At 27.9% G+C, this 20095-nt stretch overlaps 2 protein-coding genes across 2 annotated transcripts; both read right to left on the bottom strand.

Moving 5' to 3' along the window:
- Nucleotides 1-10768: 10768 nt before the first annotated feature.
- Nucleotides 10769-12290, bottom strand: LOC137808436 (GATA transcription factor 5). Its single transcript, XM_068609543.2, has 3 exons — nt 12052-12290; nt 11668-11964; nt 10769-11594 (listed from the first exon to the last, which is right to left on the bottom strand). Exons 2-3 carry the CDS (start codon nt 11950-11952, stop codon nt 10998-11000), a joined length of 882 nt encoding a protein of 293 aa, XP_068465644.2. The 5' UTR covers nt 11953-11964; nt 12052-12290; the 3' UTR covers nt 10769-10997.
- A 4591-nt stretch (nt 12291-16881) lies between these two features.
- Nucleotides 16882-19368, bottom strand: LOC137808435 (uncharacterized). Its single transcript, XM_068609542.2, has one exon. It carries the CDS (start codon nt 19006-19008, stop codon nt 17098-17100), a length of 1911 nt encoding a protein of 636 aa, XP_068465643.1. The 5' UTR covers nt 19009-19368; the 3' UTR covers nt 16882-17097.
- Nucleotides 19369-20095: the final 727 nt, after the last annotated feature.

Raw genomic sequence — 20095 nt, 5'->3', positions numbered from 1 at the left:
ACTTAGTTTGCTTCAATTTTTTTATTAAATAATCATTTGAATTAAACATAATAATTAGCTCTAGGTTTGATTTGGTTTAAATTTAATATAAAATTTGAGTTAAACAAAATCAATGTTTTCCAGATTTATTTGATTCTTTTTTGTAGTTTTTGTTATTATAAAATTGTCAAACCTTTTATTATAAAATATTTTTTTACAGAAAATATATAATATTTTCTAAAAAAGTTGTTAAACATCTTATAATAATAAAATATTACCAAAAATACATGTTAATTATTATTTTATTAATAAAAAAAAATTATTTTGTGACAAAAGGTATGTCACAAAACAAATAAAACCGGTTACCAAATATTAGTGAGATAATTTATAACAAAATTATAACGTTGTCATAAGACAGAAAACATATTGTTACAAATAATTTATTTTCTGTCACAAAATTATACATATCACTTTAAAAAATATTATTTTGTTATAAATTGTTATGAGACAATCTATCATAAAATTATAAGATTGTCTAAATAAGTATATGTAGTTATTTCAACAAACATTTTAACTTGAAAGAGGACAAATGTGGTTTAAAGAGATAAAATGAATGAATCTTTAAAAGTGAAATAAAATTGATCTTTAGTTTAAAGTTGGATAACACACTTTAAGTGAATGTGATGTTTTATCCAAGATAACACTCCAAGGTAGTCACTTAAAAAAAAAAAAAACACATTATTTTTTCTAAAGAAATACTCTTTTTCTTGTATTTCTTCTTTATTGTATTTCGATATATCTTACAACTGAGTGGACATCTATTTATAGATTTTATGAAGTTCTTATAGAAAAATTTTCATTATAGTTTTAAAATCCCACTAACAATATAATAAAATCTCACTCACAAAACTGTCTTTCTATTCTTTTATTTTTAGTAATTTTTAATTTTAAAACCTACAAATTAACATTTAAAGTTTATTCAACATGTTGAGGAAAAAAAAAATAAAAAAAAAAATATATATATATATATATATATATATATATATATATATATATTACTGGGGTTTGCACTACTGTTATCATAATGGTTGTGACTTGGTGGTAAAGGTATTATTTTCCTTTCATTCGAGTGAAATCACTAGTCAATTTTGTCCATAAAGATTGAGCACCTAAACGAGTACTAGTATGAGACCCTCTGGAAGGTTGAAGAAGGCTGAAGTAGAAGGAACAGAAGGATAAGCAAGTATTTCCTCCATACTTAGAAATGATGGGAGGACAAGAACAAATCCACCTTCCAATTCGCATCAACCAAGACCCACATATTGCAACTCTTTTAATGCACTTCAAAAATCCAAGACACTGCACCATTATGCAACATTCACATTACCTCCACTACTACCAATCATCCCTGCCATACCTATTCGATATTGTTTCTTCAGGTCCACCACATGTCATCTTTGTCACGAGGCCACTACCACAGCTTCCACCAAAATTCTAATCTTTAAGAAAAAGCCAACACCATCCCACCCAACAATATCCCCTCTCCATTCCATGTGCTTTACGCAATATACATATACACCATCGTCAATCTCTTTACTTAATGGACTTGCAATTATAATAGCTATAGAGGTTTTCAACTTGCAAAGCCAATGGCTAACCTTCTCAGAGGAAGTGCTTCTTATATGTAATTAGCAGACCAACATAATCTAATCTATAGCAGAAATAAAGACTATAATGCACTGCTGCTATCAAACATGATGCAGAACAAACATCATGTGTTATCATTTATGCTAATTAATATACATAAAAAAAGGAATACATTTGGAGATCTAGACATCATTATGTGGTTCTTTGTGTATATTTATCTCTCATAACACAATGGGTATTGGTAATTGATTCTTAAATCTAAAGAACTAAATTTTTATGCAGTTTTATTATTAGAGCAGTTGTTTGTTCTGATAGTTTTTATTTAGAGTACTATAACAGGTACTTATATAACAACACTGTTCTTGTTCTTGAATATTGAGAAACATGTATGATATAATTTAAGTTCTTATTAGAAAGAATATTTAATATAATATTTGTTGACGTTTCTAAATTCTATGAAACACTATAGGGTCCATGAAAAGCCAAATAACGAATTTCATCACCACAATTACACCATTTTATATGCTTTCACTTAGGTATTTCATGCTTGGGTGCTCCAATAACAAGGAGACATTTTCCAGAATAAAGTGAACTAAGTAATAAAGAACTTTGAGTTTGAGTAATTATATGTGTCCTAAACACGAACCGGGACTAAGAGATTTTACGTACTAGTGTTATTAATAATATGCTCTGGATTGCATGTAGTGTAAAGAAATTGGTGGGAAAATAGAGGTGGGGACAAATTGCACTTGAAGGCAAATCAAAGTTGCATGTCTTGTCTTCATTCATCATCACCATGGCCTAACTTTTGCAGCTTTATGGAAGGGTTAGGGGATTTTGTGAATGCGAATACACGAGTGCTCCCAGTGCAATGCGAAGGGTATAAAAGGGTGGTATGAGGTAAGTGCTGTGCATCATAATCTAGGAAAACCAAAACATGGGGTGTGTGAGGAGTGTGTTTGGGGTGTTTCTGGTGACTGTTGCGATTGTAAGCCCTTGTTTAGGTAATGTGAAAAATGATTTTCATGAATTAAAGGGTGGCAATGGCATGGTCAACTCTACCGCTGAAGTTTCTCGTGGTTTGAGGGGAGATGTTGGTGTGAATGGGACAAACTCGTCGGAAATGTTATTAGGTGAAATGAAGTTCAGTGGGGGGAACGGTGGAAAAGGAGGAGGTGGTGGCGGGGGTGGAGGTGGGAGTGGAGGAGGAGGTCAACATAAAGGGCGAAAAAGAAGGGGTGGAGGAAGTGGCGGTGGAGGTGGAGGTGGAGGAGGCTCAGGTGGTGGTGGTGGAGGTGGAGGAGGCTCAGGTGGTGGTGGTGGAGGAGGAGGAGGAAATGGACAGGGTCATGGATGGGGTGGAGGGAGTGGTGGAGGAGGGGGTGGAGGGGGTGGAGGTGGTGGAGGTGGATGGGGAGGAGGAAGTGGAAGTGGTGGAGGTGGTGGTGGTGGTGGTGGTGTAAGTGGGGGAGGAGGAGGAGGAGGTGGTGGTGGCAGTGGTGGAGGTGGAGGAGGTGGTGGTGGTGAGGGTTGGGGTGGAGGTGGAGGTGGAGGTGGTGGGGGAGGAAATGGCAAGGTGAAATGTTGGGTGTGGGGATGTGATAAGAACAAGTTACAAGAAAGGAGTGGAATTGGGTCAACAAATTCTAAGGGATAATTGTGGCTTTGTTGTGCATGTTTTCATAACTTCACTTTATGTTTTCTCTACTTACCACAATAATTTCTCTATACTTTTTATCCATTAGGGAGGGGATTCAGTTAAATTTGTTTTCCCCTAATATCACTTATTTAACATTTTGGTGAAAAAAAAATGAAAATAGGGAAGAGTGAGATATGTCTTGATATACAAAATTTTTGTATGCTATTTCCATCATAATAAAAGGCTAATTTTGATTGGTTTTTGGGTACAATGCTCTTCATTTAATGCTTTCATCGTTAATGAATTAAAAAAAACATTTTTTACTTTGGTTTTTTGGAGGGAAAATAGTATATGCTTTATAAAAGAGATTGGACACAAAAGTAATAAACTTATTATAAATACGAGATAAATGATGTTATATATTAATAATAGATTAGGTATTTAAAATCTTTAATTAATGTATAGTGTTTATTAACAACTTAAAATTGTGTTGATTAATAACACTTATCTGATTAAAAGTCAACTTTTAAAATCTTAAAAAATATTTATGAACAATAGTGTTCCAACAAAATTAAATGAATTAGTTGTATTAATTGAAAAATATTATTAATCTAATCTTTTTCAAGAAGTCAAAAAATAAACTTAAAATAAAATTTATGTTTTGTTAATTAAGTAGTCTCCCTAGTGTGAAAATTTTGCCCTAGGTCATTAACATTCAAGCTTCGACCAGCTAGGGTGGTAAACACTTTCGGAAAGATGTAAAGAAATTTTTTCAATTTCATTAAAAGCCATTCAATGGTAGCTATACTTACATTTTAACATTGAAATTAAATTAAATTTATATTATTGTTTAATAAATTATTTTTTCTTTTTTATTCATTTATGTATGTCTTTGGTATTGTAGGATGACAATATTATTATTATTGTGTTGACAAAAAATAATGTCATAAAATACATGAATACAACAATTTAATTAAACTTATAACAAAACTATTAAAGAAATAACGAAAAAATATAATAGTAGGATTTTGTTCATTGAATAAAAAATTTAAAAAAAAGGGAAAAGGGAAGACACGTTAGTCTATGAGCAAAATGAGTGATAAAATGGGTTGGGAGAGGAAATAACAAACAAGCGAAATGCTTACGTTTTGAAATTTGATTATGAGGGTTAAGAATAAGAGAGATCACAATGATAGAGGATATGGAGGGGAAGTGGTTGACGGTGATGGTAAAGAATATGAACGATTTGACTAAGTCTTCCTACGGGTTCAAGACAAAGAAAAGATAAGCATATTTGTGTTTATAACTTAATGGTGTCACATGTGTTGTAATGATAAAAATAAAAATAAAAATACGAATATACAAGCGTGAAAGCGTTTGTGTTCTCGTTAATATTTAATAATATTTTTATAATAATTTATAATATTATTAATTTAAATAAAAATAAAAATGACATTAAATATATAAATAATATTAATAATATTTATATTAATAATTATATTAATATTGATAATCATACTAATAAATATAATAATAATCATAAGGTAATACTAATAAATATAATAATAATTATAATATAATAATAAAACATGTATGGTGTATTTGTTAAAAAAAAGTTATTAGTTAAGAAACTTGGGTTCCAATCCAACTACTCTAATAAAAATAGATTTAAATAATTATCTATGAATATATGATAAAAAATACATCTTATTTAATTAATGATGGTAAGGTTGATACATATATATCCTACCGTTTATTCTGTTAATCTAAAATTATTCATTTAATCTAAAAAAAGTTTATCCACAAATATTTTTTTATTCGAAAGAATTAATCTGGAAATATTATTTTATTATGTAGCGGAGTAAAATGTTTCTTTACTATTCAATATTTTACTACAATGTACTAATATTTTTTGTGATGATTTTTATTCACCATCTCTTACTAGAATATTATACAAGGTGATAAAATAAAAAAAGGTAATGACATGTGAACAACTACATAAATTTATGTTACCAATGCTATACAGTAGAAGTCAACGGTGTATTTATAGTACTTTAAAAAAAATCAAGAATCTTTAAAAATGAACTTATGTACTAAAGTCTTATTTTCAAACACAATTTACTTATATTAGTAATTTTTTTACAATTTTATCTACTTTTATAAATTCAAAATAAATCCATTTTTTTGTAAAATTTACCACATCGGGCACGTAATTTAAAGAAATTAAAAAGTTAAATGAATAATTTGAGAATAAAAAAATAGTTTTTAAATCTAAATTGAAAAAATAAAATTATTTTAATTTTTAGATGTAATGGTTTAATATATAAATTCTAACATTTTTGGATATAAATATATTTTAATAAAATAATATTATTTTAATATTTATCTTATAATTATTATTTTTAAAAATAGTTCGGCTTATTGACTTATTTAGGTCACGAGCAAAATAAATGAGCCCAAATTTGTCAGTTATTTTTTTTTTATCTGACCCAACACATCTTAGAGAATATTTGTGTCAAGCCATTAGAGTAGGTCTTTTTTTGTCAACTCTATATTATACTTTATAATTTATTTTTAAAAATATCATTTTATTTTCTTAAATTTTTTGTTCACTTGGCATCTTCCTTTTCATTTTAATACAGGGTTTTTTTAAATAGTTTTAAATAAATAAATGTATGCAGACACCTATACATTTAATACAGAGCTATAACACCGACACCTCTCTTGAACTTAAGTGGAAACCTTACATACATAAACTTTAAATTGTGACAACATTTGCAAGCTTTTCATTTTAATGAACTGTTTTCGTTGTTTAATTAATCTCGTCACGTTTTAACTTGGTGCATTCTCTTTACTATATTTTCACCATTCTTTTTTTTTTTTCATTTATTCTTATCATTGTGCTATGTTGTCATTGTTAACTGAGACAATTCCTCTTATAAACAAAGACAAGACACAACTGATAGTGTTTCCAAAAAGAATGAAAAAAGAAATTATGTTTTTTTTTTGTGGTTCACTATTGTTTTAACAAAAAAACTAAATGAATCATTAAGGTTTAGTTCATCTCTCTTTTGTGTGTTGCTTGTTTACCCTAGAAAATCCTTCTTTATAAAGATAACAATTAATTTGTATTTGTTTTTATTGATATTCAATACATTCTTTTCTTTTATTCTTCTTTGGTTTTATAGTATCTATAGGTAAGAGGTTTGCACACGTATAACATTCGTATAACATTCGTACGATACGTATCGGTAAAATATTTAATTTAAAAGTAATTTTAGAATTTTTGATAATTCTAACATGATTCGAATATCATTTTAAAAATAATAAATACATTAATTTTTTAAAAATTCAAATTTATTGTATAAATTTTTATTATGATTATAAAAATAATAAACAAATTATTTAAAATCAATCATAAAAAATATATTTAAAAAAAAATAATACTTCAAACATACTTGTGCACATATTTATTGTCAATTTATATAATTTATAATTATATATGTCTTATATTTTTAAATAATACGTATCAAAGTGTGTGTCCATGTATATGGTACGTATATCATTAGTATCGGTTGAAAAAAATGAAAATTTTTGGTTTAATTTAAGGCTTTGTTTACATCTAGCAATTTATGGAAGTGTTTGGCTTCCTTAAATTTGTAATAGAAGGATTAATGATGTGGTTAAAATAATTGTTGAAGATATAAATGAATAGGTAGTGCAGGGTAGCTATAATCTTGAATAATCATTTTTTTTTTAAAGTTTAGGGAGAGTTTGGGAGAGAAGGGGAGAAGAAGTAGGTAGAGGAAGCATACGTAAGCAAAAATATTCCATAGCATATGCAATATGCAGTGTGCAGATGAATCCTTCAGTAGCAGCCATCACGATGTTGAAATTTCATTTGCTATTTATTCTCTCTTAATTTCGCAGCTGCTATTAGAAACCACGTTACGGAAGTTGTTGGGAACGGGTGGGATATTGTCATCACGTGATTGCCACCAAATAATAAAGCCTTTTTATATTTTTGGTTAGTTTGATTTTGGTGGAATAAAAGCCCACAAGTTTTATATGCACTTGTGGAATTATTCTCATATCACCACATTTCTTTTAAAATAATGTTTTCTTACGTATATAAAAAATATTTTACGTATTATTATTTAGCTATACTTTTTTTTTATGTAAAAATGAATACTTCTCCATATATTTCCATAAATATTATAGTTTAACTGAGAATTATCATTTTCGCATAGAGCATATGGACCACTTGTTTTTGTGTTTCAATTTCATGTTAGTAAAAAAATGTAGGTGTGTGTTAAAAAAAAGGTAATTGCAAAGAAGCTCAATTAGAAAAAAAAGTAGCATTTTTTTTGTTTTTTAAATGAATTTAATTAAACATGTAATGTAAACATTACTAATAAATAATTATTTTATTAAAATATTTTAAAAGAAAAATTAACCAAACATACCTAAAATGTGTATAGCTGTTTTTTTAGCACAAATTTGATTTTAGATATTGCTATTTTGTAAAATTAACCTTAACTAAAAGTAAGTTGAAATTATTTAAAAACAAGTTCCCAATGAATTTTTCAACCTAACCATGACTCTTTTTTTTAACTTTTTTAAGAGGAAAATAAATTCTTAAGAAGAAAAGGTTAAGTGATATTTTAGTTTAGAAATAAAAGTGAAAAATTAATATGAAAAAGAAAAGAATTTAAATTTAATGTCACCATTTGCTTTTCAGGATCATTAATGTTTTATTTATTAATATTGATTTAAAGCAATGAAACTTGACACTCTCCCCAAAACTTTCATTTTCTTTCCTCAACGTCTTCCTTCCACCTCTTTTTTTAATAGAAAAAAGCCAACTTATGAGGCTAGTTGTTGCATTTAATTAATTCCTAATACCCTCCTTTTTACCTTCTTAAACTATAGTTGCATAGTGTTAACAAATTTCTATTAATAATAACATTAATTGCATTTATTTTTTTCATATTTTAAGGTGTATTGACAAAAAAAATCAAGGTGGAAGAATTTGTTGGAATTCTTATTAGTAATCAAGGTTCGAACAAAATATACAGATTCAAATGAATAGATATATAGATAACACATCTTTTGTTTGAATTAAAAAATAAATTTAAAGAAAAAGTGTGAACAACGTGAAATTATCTTAATTAAGAAAAATATAATAAAAATGAAAGAAAAGTTTTTAAAATTTGTGAATGATATGATAGATTAATAAATTTTTAAAATTATAAAATAATATATAATAATTAATTTATTTATATTATTATAAATTAATTTTAACTAAATAAAAAATAATAATGTTATAATTAATTAATAATTTTAATTTTATTATTATTACTATTATTTAGTTTTATTTATTCTTTATAATTCTTTTAATTATTTATTATAGTTGTTATTTCATAAATTTATTATTTATTTTAATTATTATTTTATATATGTTTATTAATATTTTTTATTATTTTAATAATAATAATAATTATTATATAATTAATTATATTTATTTTATTATAATATAAATATTAATAAATTAATAACATAAAAATATAAATATATATATAATAAAGTATATATTCATAATCGATTATAAATATATATTTTATTATATATAATTTTACTTTTTTCGCAAATCTTTGTATACGAAAAAAAGTCAAAAATGTTTTTATCTCATTTTCTATTTTTAATTAATTTTTTTTATTGAATTTTGTGTTTTATTCTACATTCTTCGCTTATAAGACATTTTCATGAAAAGAATTAGTGAAATTACATTAATACTTGATTAAGTGTCATAATTTGATTCCTTAAAGTTGACTAACAATATATGTAGGTCAAAATCCATTATATTTTTACCAACAAACTATTGACAGTTAATGACAATTTTTGTTTATCACTAAAAGTTAATAGATGAGAAACTAACATTTGACATTTCAAAGTTGCTTAAACTATTCTTCTTTAGATGATTTTCGAAGTAATTTTAAACACTCGACTTTAAAAATAAAAGATATTATTTTATTCATTGAAACAATAAATATTTTATGTACAATAATAAAGTATAAATTATATATGTATATGTAAAATTGTGAGTTGTTTGAAGTGTTTTAGAATTTCTTCAATTAAATCCGAATGAAACATATCATGTAAGCAGTTTATATTGAAGATACCCTAATGATTTATCATTTTAAATAATTTCTCTTTACCTCAAATGGCCTCTCAAGAAAAATACATAAATAACATATTATGAATCATAATTCATCTTTCATGAAAAAATTGTAAAATTAGTCCCTAAATGTAGGAGTGATACAGAAGAAAAACTAACAAGTATTCAATATTTTAAAAATTACTTGCACAAATTTATTATTTTGAGGACTACAAAAATTAATAAAAAATGATAGTTGAGAAACGAAGAATATGATACTTCAAAGCTGCTTATATGATTTTCGAAATAATTTCAAAGAACTCAACTTTAGAAAATGAAAATATTATTTTATTCATTGGAACAGTAAATATTATTATGGATAATACTAGAATCTAAATTATATATATAATTTAGAGTTTTTTTGAAGTGTTTTAGAATTTTTTTTTATTGAATCCAATGTATGAAACATGTCATGAGTTGCTTATGTCGGAGATATTCTAAACTAATAATTTATCATTTGGAAAGTAATATAATCTCGTATTAAAAAACACATTTTTAGTTGACTTGAGTTGTGAAAGATGATTGAAAGAAGCATAGACACAGTTATCACAGTGATGGGGCCCTAGAGATACTTGGCCCGAGTAAGAATACTAAAACTTTCGATTCTAGTATACTCCATTTTCTTCTCATTTTGCCAAAACAAAAACTTCACTCCATTGTTACCTTGCTTAATTAGGTGCAAGATAAGATTGTTATGTGGGATCCATCACACCTATAACCTTCTTTCCTTTTCATAACACCAATAATTAAAATTACAGAATAACTTTACAATGTCGCAGATAAAACCTAAGTTCTATTTCTCCTTTGTCCAAACATGGTGGTAAAGGAAACTTCAAAATCAAAATAAGGTTGTTTCTTTTAGATTTTCTTGTCCAACCAAGGCCACACAAAAAAAGGTAAAAAGATAATAGATTTTGGAGGTGAAGAAAGGATAAAGATAGGTGGTGAGAAGAATGCAATATAAAAAAGAAAATAGGAAAATTCACCTGTCAGAGGGTGTGCCCCGTTGATTAGGCAGCACCAAAATCTAGTTAATCGGAAAAGTCCAAATGAAAAGGTTTGGAAGTAGTAGCTCGAAGCACAATTGTTTTGTTGGGAGTGATGGCGAAAGGTTCACTTCATGAGCCCTTCCACCATCTTGCGTGCAACTTCCACATGATTCTATTTCAGTACACCCTTTAACCACTTCTTCGCTCTTTCCATTCATTAAGTACATGTTTTCCAACCAACACTTCTCACTTTCAAACTCACCCACAACCACGCATTACATAACACACATTACAACATGAAAAAAAACAGACTATAAATTAAACTCAATATCCAAATCAATATCAATAATAACATAATTTAATGTCTAACAGCTAACATTAACACCTACCTACCGCACCCAACCAAGGTTAAAATTAAAAGGAGAAAAAAAATATAGACACTAACTCAGGGCCCCACTCAACCGGGTCCATTGGTTCAACCTCTTCCTATCTAGTCTCATAAAAAAATACAAAAAATAAATAATAATCAAAAACCGGGAACCGACGGTGGCGAACCGGTGTCCGGTCCAGGCTCCGCCTCCTTCTTCTGCCGCATCTCCAGAACCTTCCGGTGGTGGTTCGAGTGCAACTCGCTCGAGAAAGTAGGACTACACGCGGGTCTATATTCGGGTAATAACCGACCCGACTTGTACCGAACTCCACACGCATTGCACAAGGTCTTTGCCCCGAGCGGCCCAGTTCGCCACTGAGGAGTTTTCTGAACGCCGCAATGGCTGCACCGTCTCGCCGCGCCACCGTCCGGCGCGGCCCGTTTCTTTGCCCTCTTATCCTCCGGGTGGTGGTCTTTAGACGCAGCGGCGCAAATTAACAAAGGGCTGGAGGGAGACGACGTGTCGGTGAAAGACGAGGGTGACCTGAGTGGCCAAACCCGAACACCGGTTCTGGTTCGCTTGCTTCTAGGCTTTGCCGGAACGAGGGTTTTAAAAGTGAAACCGGCGTTTCCCGGTTCCGGCGGTTTCTCAGCGAGGCTCTGTGAGACGGTTGCGGGGAAAGAAAGAGAATATTTGGAGAAAGAATCTTCGATGAAATGAGATACCCATTCCAAGTCCGCAACTTCCTCCGCCTGTAAAAATGACGACTTTGGTGAAAAAAGGAACGAAAAAGTTAGCAACGCGAAATGGGTAGGGAAGAAGTACCGGAAGAGTGAGTTCGGTATTGAAATTGTCGTTAAAGGAGGGGTTGCAATTGTAACTGTCGTGGTTGCTGTTGTGGGGGGAGACAGAGGTTGAGTGGTGGTTGTGTTTGTGTTGGTCGGGTTCTTCGTTTTCGAGGAGCGAAAAGTCGAGGAGGTCGTCGACGAAGAAGTCGTCGCAAGCGGTGACGTTTTGCATGTTAAGGTCCTCCGGGAACGCTTGGGGGCTGAGTTTGAGGGACATGTCTTTCCTGAAACTGCTCTTCAACACTGCTTCCAAACACTCCATTGCAACCTTAAACTATGGAACAACAATTGCTTTATTAATTTTGACAAAAAGATTCCTGAAAAAAACAAAAACATTGAAGGGGAGGGTTGCAGTGGTTACCTGAGAGAGAAGAGAGGGAAGAGAAGAAGGATGAAATTGAAAGAGAAAGAGAAAGAGAGAGAGGGTGGAGGATGGTGAGTTGGTTAAAGCATCATTGAATGAGGGCTGAAATGTGCCTCTTTCTTTGCCCCAACAATAAATAATAAATAATAAATAAACCTTAGAACTCCCTAATCTTACTTTTCCTTCTGCTTTATCACTCTCAACTCTCTCTACCCTCTCCACCACCACCACCACCACCACCATCACCATTATCCAACCTCCTTTTATACATTAAGAATAATAAATAATAAAATATCAACACTAAATGCTCATTAATAAAATATATATGTAACACTGAAGTATTTATCACTGTATTTAAACGGACACCGTTTAATTGATTTTTAGTAATTATATACAGGATTAAACATATGTAATAACAATTATGAAATTGATATTTTTTAAATAAAATGAAATATTTTATAACTTGGTAAATTTTAAAAAACTATTACTTAATGTGTATTAGAAAAAATATAAATGATAATGAAATATTATATCTAATAGTATGATTGCTAAAAAAAATGAGACGTTATATTTTTCGTATCTTTCTAATATAACTTTTGTAAGAAAATTGATTTTCTTTTAAGATGTTACAAATTAAGAAAAAAAATCCAAATTTATTGTTGTTCTTATGATTTTAAATTTTAAATGTTATTTTTATTATCCATGTTTATCATGTGTTTATTATATTTGTTTTTTTAATAAAAAAACTACCCTTATATATTTTATTAGTATTATTATTTATTTGTTGTTTTATTTTTAAATTGAAATTTTGAAATCTATAATTTTGATTTAAAATTTAAAACTTCACACGTCAAAACACAACATTATATAAAAATTAATACTTAAAGTTTTAACATAATTTACAATCCATTATCTAAAATATACAAAAAATTAAAGTTATATTGAAATTTTAAAATTCAAAGTTAAAAGCAAAAAAAAAAATCTTAATTATTTTAATATTTTATTTTAGAAATAAAAATAATAATTATAGAAATAATACTATTTAAATTTCAGAAGATAAATATAAATTAATAAATCAACTATGGAATTGAAATTTAACTTTCAAAAATTAAAATCATAATAATTATATTATTATTAACTGTAAGAAAATATTAATCATAATTATTACTATCTGAATTTAAACATGTAAATTTTCGCTATTTGTATATTTTTTACTATTTCAACAATTAAATTTTTTTATTTAAGTGAATCAAGTTAATTGTACTATTATTTATTATTATTATTATTATTTCTGAAACTTAACTTTTTAAATTTTTAAATTTTATGAGAAATTTAAATTTAAATTTAAAATAACTATTTTTAAGTACAAATAAGATTTATTTTTTGTGATTCTTTTATATTATTTTTTTACGAATGTATTTTGTTTTGGGTTAAACATTATTAGTATTATTATTAAAATTAAAATTATTACAATTCGTATAAAGTTTTTATTTATTATTATTATTATTATTATTATTTATACATTATTATTATTATATGATTATAATAAAAAAAATTTAAGAAATATAATATCATAATAAGTCATTCTAATTTTTAATTAAAAATTATGGCATAGTTAATTGTTGAAAACAATCATTTGTCATATTAAATTAAAATAAAATAAATAAATAAAATTAAAAATATTTATTCAAATTTTAAAATAATTAATTGTATCAATAAATAATTATTATACGTGGTAATTTATAATGAATTGTAAAATATGGGTTCATTCAAGTTAAACTCGTATCCTTTGTTATTCCTCTTTACCTTATTATTCTTTAAAGCTTATTCTTCTTAACCTAAATGCGCAGCCTCATAAAGTATTTATGTGAAAATGTGTTAAAATTTCCAATATTACCATTTAATACTATATATTAGAATAATAATATGCATAGCGATCATTTTTATTTCTGAACAATCATAAAATAGGTATTAACAATGACATTATATTATATATATAATTAAATTAATTTTTTTCGTTGTCTTCAATTTTCAATTTACATATCTTTATATTCATTTCACTAAAAAAAAAACTAATTAAATAACAATAAAACATTAATTTTAGATAAAAATAATTAATTAATATATTAATAAAATTATATATTATTTTATAAACTAAAAAATTATTGACATCTAAAATAAATTTATTATCAATAAAAATTTATAAACTATTTTTTAAGTTAATATTTAAAATTAGTTATAAGATTTTAAATACTAATTATTTCATATTTTATATATTCAAATAATTTTTAAAATATTAAAACAAATAAATTTTTTAATTTTAATAGTTAATATTAAATATTAATTTAAAAACTAGTTTATAAATCTTTATTAACAATAAATACTACTTTAGATATTAATAATTTTTTACTTTATAAAATATATGTAATTTAATTCATATAATAACTAATTATTTATTATTTTTAAATTAATTTTATTTAATATTTTTTTAATATTTCAATGTGATTCTTCTTTATTTGATTACAATCTAAATTTTAATGTAATTCTTCTTGATTTGATTACAATATTAAAAAAATAAAACGAGTAATTCCACTTGTATGTGAAATGAATTGAATCATATATATATACTGGTAGGTAACGACAGATTTTGCCAGTAAAAAATGTATGTATTTAAAAAAATTAATTTAAAAATAATTTTAAGAGAATAAACATATATTTTTCCAAAAAAAAAATAGATTTATTTGTTTGAGTTGAACTCGATTTAACTAAATAATTCGAACCAAAATAACTTTCATCGTTTCAGATCAAAATTTGGAGCCAGAGAGTTCTTGAGCCAATGAAAACCCCATATTGACTCTCTTTTTGTTCATACATTTCAGGCAAGATTTTAAAAAATAATTTGATGATAATCTAATACCCATCATATTAAAAAAAAAATTACTTGACATCTCTAAATAATAATGTTTTTTATTTTTAATTTGAATTCTAATATATATTATTATGTTATTAAAGTGGAATGTGAATGAATGTATTTTTTTTTAAAGTGTCAAAGAAACATTATTAAAAAAAATTGGTTGTGAATTTGTTTACAATAATGATTTCAGTGATAGAACATTTATCAACTATGCAGATTCTAAGAGAAAAAGAAAAATAATGGCCCTGTATTTTGCCAACCTTACCGATTCTTGGTATCTTAGTGGAAAAATAATGTATTTTGCCATTTTAAGACTCAAGTAAACATATATTTATCATTCCTTTGAAAAGATCCTAAGTCCATTCTAAATACAAAGTACAATTGAAGGATACAAATATACAACAATTATTATTTTATTATTAAGTTAATAATCATAAATAAGATAATTTCACCCTCTATTTAAAGCATATTTAATTGTCCAAAATTTATTAACATTAGAACAAAGTTCCAATAACGAGAAAGGCTTTCAATAAAGTCTCCGACCACAATAATAAGTTTAGATTTATATTACAATTTACAATCAATTAAATCTGACCAGGGATAATTATAATAATTGAGCTTCAAACTTATTGAATTCGCCAATAGAAATAAATTTAATATATTGCATATGTGAATTAACAATTGTTCAAAAAGATCACATTTTTCTAAGTTTTGTTAATAAAAAATGAACTAGTATATTAAAATCAGTTAAATTTACTTAGTAGAAAAGTAATTAAATTTGATAAATAAAATGAAAATTTAAAAGCTTAAACTATTTAAAATAAGAAAAAATATGGATTCATATTAAAACTAGAAAATGATTTTAAAAAAATATTTTTATGTAGCGTCAAAGTCTATTTTCTCCAATGGTATTTTAATTTAATTGCAGAAATCTACAAAATTTCATAGAATCCAAATAGGCTATGTTTGTTTCTATGGATGTACTGTTCACAAGGAAATAAGTGAGATGATATCAGTAATTTGGATTCAGGGTTTTTGCAGGAAAGAAGAGGAGAGGATATACCTGTGAACAGTAAATATCCTCTTTTCTCAAAATAAAAAGATGTAGAGGGAAAATCACATCAGTATGTGTTATTTTCGAATTTACCCCATTAATCTGCAAAGGTTTTTAATATTAAAAAACAGTATTTTTTTATTTATATAAGATGTGATTTATTTTCTAATTTTATAGTATATATTTAATATTTAAAAAAAAATTGAAATTCTCTTTCTATTTAATTTGTTGTTGCGTTTATATTATTATTTTTTTTATAATTATTTGTTTATGAGTTAGTAATTTATTTTATAATAGTTTTTTATGAAATTATTTTCTATTGTTACGTTATATTTTTTTTAAGTATTTTTATTTTATTTTTCATTACTATAGGATTTTTAATAATAAAAAATATCGCATTTTATTTATATAACTTATTTTCTAATTTTATAATGTATGTTTAATATTTTAAGAAATTATTTGAAGTTTTTTTTATTTAATTTGTTGAATAATTTTTTTTCTAATTATAATTTTTAAATTATATCTATTTATATTTAATATATATTTATTTTCTAATTTTAATTTTTAAATTTACGAAACAGGTAAAAGTTGTTTATTTTTTTTAAAAAATAACTCATTTCATTATTACAATTTTTTAATACGCAAGGATAAATTTGAAAGTAACATTTAACAATTTTTAAAAAAATAAATTACAAAATTAAACTCATTTAATTTCTATTGATGTATTTCATACCATATTGTTAAACTCATTTATTATCATGTCAAAGAAATAAATTACGAAAGAGTGAATTGATTATGTTAAGTAATGCCTATAGATTTTATTACCAGAATACCAAAATAGTGGGAGTTTTCCAGTAACAGACTTCCATAATCCATAACTATAACTTGAAGAGGAGAAGAACATACTAATTGACAGCACCTTGCATACTGCTCTATATTAATGGACTAAGTGTCAAGGAAAAACTGTAGCGGGTAAAACTTATTAAGCTATTAGTAATTCTGAACATAAGAGTGAAAATCTCTAATTCTATGCTTAAAATTTTGTCTGAGACAAAATACTATGTTGATAGTGCGTTTATCTATAACTAAGTTTACAAGGAGGAAGTGGTGGTCCACACAATCCACGATTACCCACAAAAGCTGAAATAGGAAACATGGCCTTATGTGGAGGGATCCTCCCTCTGAGTCTGTTCCTTGACACATCGAACTCTTCAAGCTTCTTCAAATTTAGGACCTTCTCTGGTATATTGCCACTTAATTTGTTCTTTGAAAGATTAATCTTTGTTAACGTTTCAGCATCGCCAAGCTCTTCAGGTATATTCCCCGAGAGTTCACAGTCTTCAAGGTCCAGAATTTCCAATTCTCTCAGTTTCCCAATTGACTTTGGTATAGATCCTCCCAAAGGGTTGTGTGACAATGCAAGATATATGATTGAACTCATTGAGGCCTTTTGCCCAATGTTGTCGTCAATGGGACCACAAAACTTGTTGTTAGATAGGTCGAGGGAGTTGAAATGGCCTAGTGAAAATTGAACCTCTTTCTCAAACACCACTCTTAGAGACCCTGTGAGCTTATTGGAATGGAGGTCAAGGTCCATCAGAGAAGAAAGTCCCTTGAATGCCTCTGGGATTGACGAATGAAAGTCGTTGTTTGAGAGGTTCAGGAAGGACAGGCGAGTCATGTTTCCAATCCACCATGGCAGTTTCCCCGTTAATGCATTGCTTGACAAATCAAGGGTTGACACTGATGAATATGCAAGCCACTTTGGAAGTTGGCCTTTGATCCCCGTCTTGGCCAATTTCAACTGAAAAACTCTCAACTTGGAAACCCAATTGGGTACTTTGGCTAGTTCTAATGGGTTGAATGACAAGTCTAAAGTTTGCAAACTCTGTAGTTTAGCAAGTTGAGGGGGAAGTGGACCACAAAGTTGGTTTCTTGACAAATCCAGTGTTTGCAGGTTGATTAAATGGCCAAAGGAAGGTGGAATTTTGCCACTGAATTCATTGTTTGCGAGAAATAAATCAGTTAAACTAGCTAGATGCCCAATGGTGGAAGGTAACTTCCCAGTGAGTTTATTGTTCTCGAGGATTACCCTTTGCACATTGCGGAGTTTTCCAATGGAATAAGGCAAAACGCCTGTTAGCTTGTTCTCTGCTAAACTGCAAAACTTAAGAGAACTTAAATCCCCAATAGAAAAAGGGAGGTTTCCTGAGAAATTATTATGCATCAGATCAAGAAAAACCAACTGTGAAAGTCTCCCAATTGACTCTGGGATTCTTCCACTAATCTGATTATAAGAGAAATCCAAGTCCTTGAGGTTTACAAGATTTCCAATGCTAGAAGGAATGCTTCCATGAAAATTGTTTTGATGAAGGTGAAGCCTAGTGAGAAATGCCATTCTTCCAATGGAAGAAGGAATCCCCCCAGAAAGCTTGTTCCCAGATAGACCAAGTTCTGAAAGAGACTTCAAGGAGGCAAAGACAGAAAAAGGAACATTACCAAACAACTGGTTGTTATCGAGGTACAAACTCTGAAGCCGTGAAAGCTTTTCAAAAGATGCTGGTACACCACCTGAGAACTCATTTGAATAGAGAAAAAGTTTTCTCAAGTGGGATAACTCGGCAAGTTCTGGCGGTATTGGACCATGCAAGTGCTTCAGATTGCTGAGGTCCAAAACTTGCAAACTAGACAAGTTTCCAAGATAAGGAGATAGTGTTCCTGACATGTAAGTTTCTAGAGGGATGTCATCAACGTCGAACACAACGCCTGTTCTAGTAAGGTTGATGACCCTGCCAGTGGAACCACATGCGATGCCTTCCCAATTGTGGCAGCAGTCAGAGGAAGGTGTCCACGAATCTAGCAGATTTGAAGGGTCAGAGATGATCCTGCTCTTGAATTCTAGTAATGCTTCTTTGTCCACCACGTGACATGGCTCCAAAATTGAGGTAAGAGATGAGAAAATGAGAAGGAACATTATGGCTACCATACTTCAGAATTATGAATAGGTAGTACTTGGCTGAGACAGCTTACGACTTCGTATTTATGAAGTGTTGGTTGGTTTATGGAATGAGCAGCGTGATATTTTCTACTTTTCTACACAGAAGTAAAGTAGTTCACATCACACCCTATTCAATTTATTTATTTTCTTGTTAATGGCATTGGAGATATTTGAAAAGCAAGAATTATTGATGCTTTGCATGCAGCATTTTGAAGACAGCCATGTGCCTCTAACGGCCACTTGGATTTCCCCTGACTTAGTTCCTTAGAAGCATGTGCCTTTGGTTCATCAAAAGAACTGAAAAAGAAGAGAGAATGAGCCATTTGGATTCTCCCTGCTCAGAAACTTCTTTTATTATAATGATTTTACAATTATATATCCCATCATTGTAACCATTTTGATGTTTCAAAGGCTGTGCCTTCTCAGTGGAAAATGACTGGGATTATAACATTTAGCAGCTACTGATATTCACCACTTTTGGTTTAATGATACTATACAGAGACACTTGTATGTTTAATTGCATGTCACACATGCATGTCACTTCCAAATCCAATATTATTTGTATAAATAAATTAAGTTATGATTTGCAATTTTAAGAATTATTTTACAATAAGGACCAAATTAGGTTTTTTACGAAAATAATTGTAATTTTTTTTCTTAAATTATGAATTTGGGTAAAAGAATCAGCGGTAGATGTTTAAATAATGATAACTGATGTGCAACAATATCATATCATTTTATTATTGTTTCTAAATGAAAACAAGACTCCATCGAAGTTTTGGGATTCAATAATTTTTTTTTTGTCTTTTTTTTTTTTGAGTTAGGCATTATAGAAGGTTTTTTTTTTGCATTCTTGTCTTTATTTTTTTATTCTTTTAATTTAAGTCTCAATGTAATTTCTTAGATTATTTTTGGGATTTTTTTTTTTTTATGAGTTTGATCTAATTCCATGTTTTTTTGTGTTTTTTTTTTAGTTTTATGTTATTTACAAATGTTATCTAACATGAGTTTTATTTGAAAAAAAAAAGTAAATACAACTAGATGATTAAAGAAAAAGTAATATACAACTAGATGA

This window comes from Phaseolus vulgaris, chromosome 3, assembly GCF_051622355.1.
Source record: "Phaseolus vulgaris cultivar YP4 chromosome 3, ASM5162235v1, whole genome shotgun sequence".
NCBI lineage: Eukaryota > Viridiplantae > Streptophyta > Magnoliopsida > Fabales > Fabaceae > Phaseolus > Phaseolus vulgaris.
The sequence above is the reverse complement of the archived record's forward strand: the minus strand, read 5'-3'. Positions and strand labels throughout refer to the sequence as shown.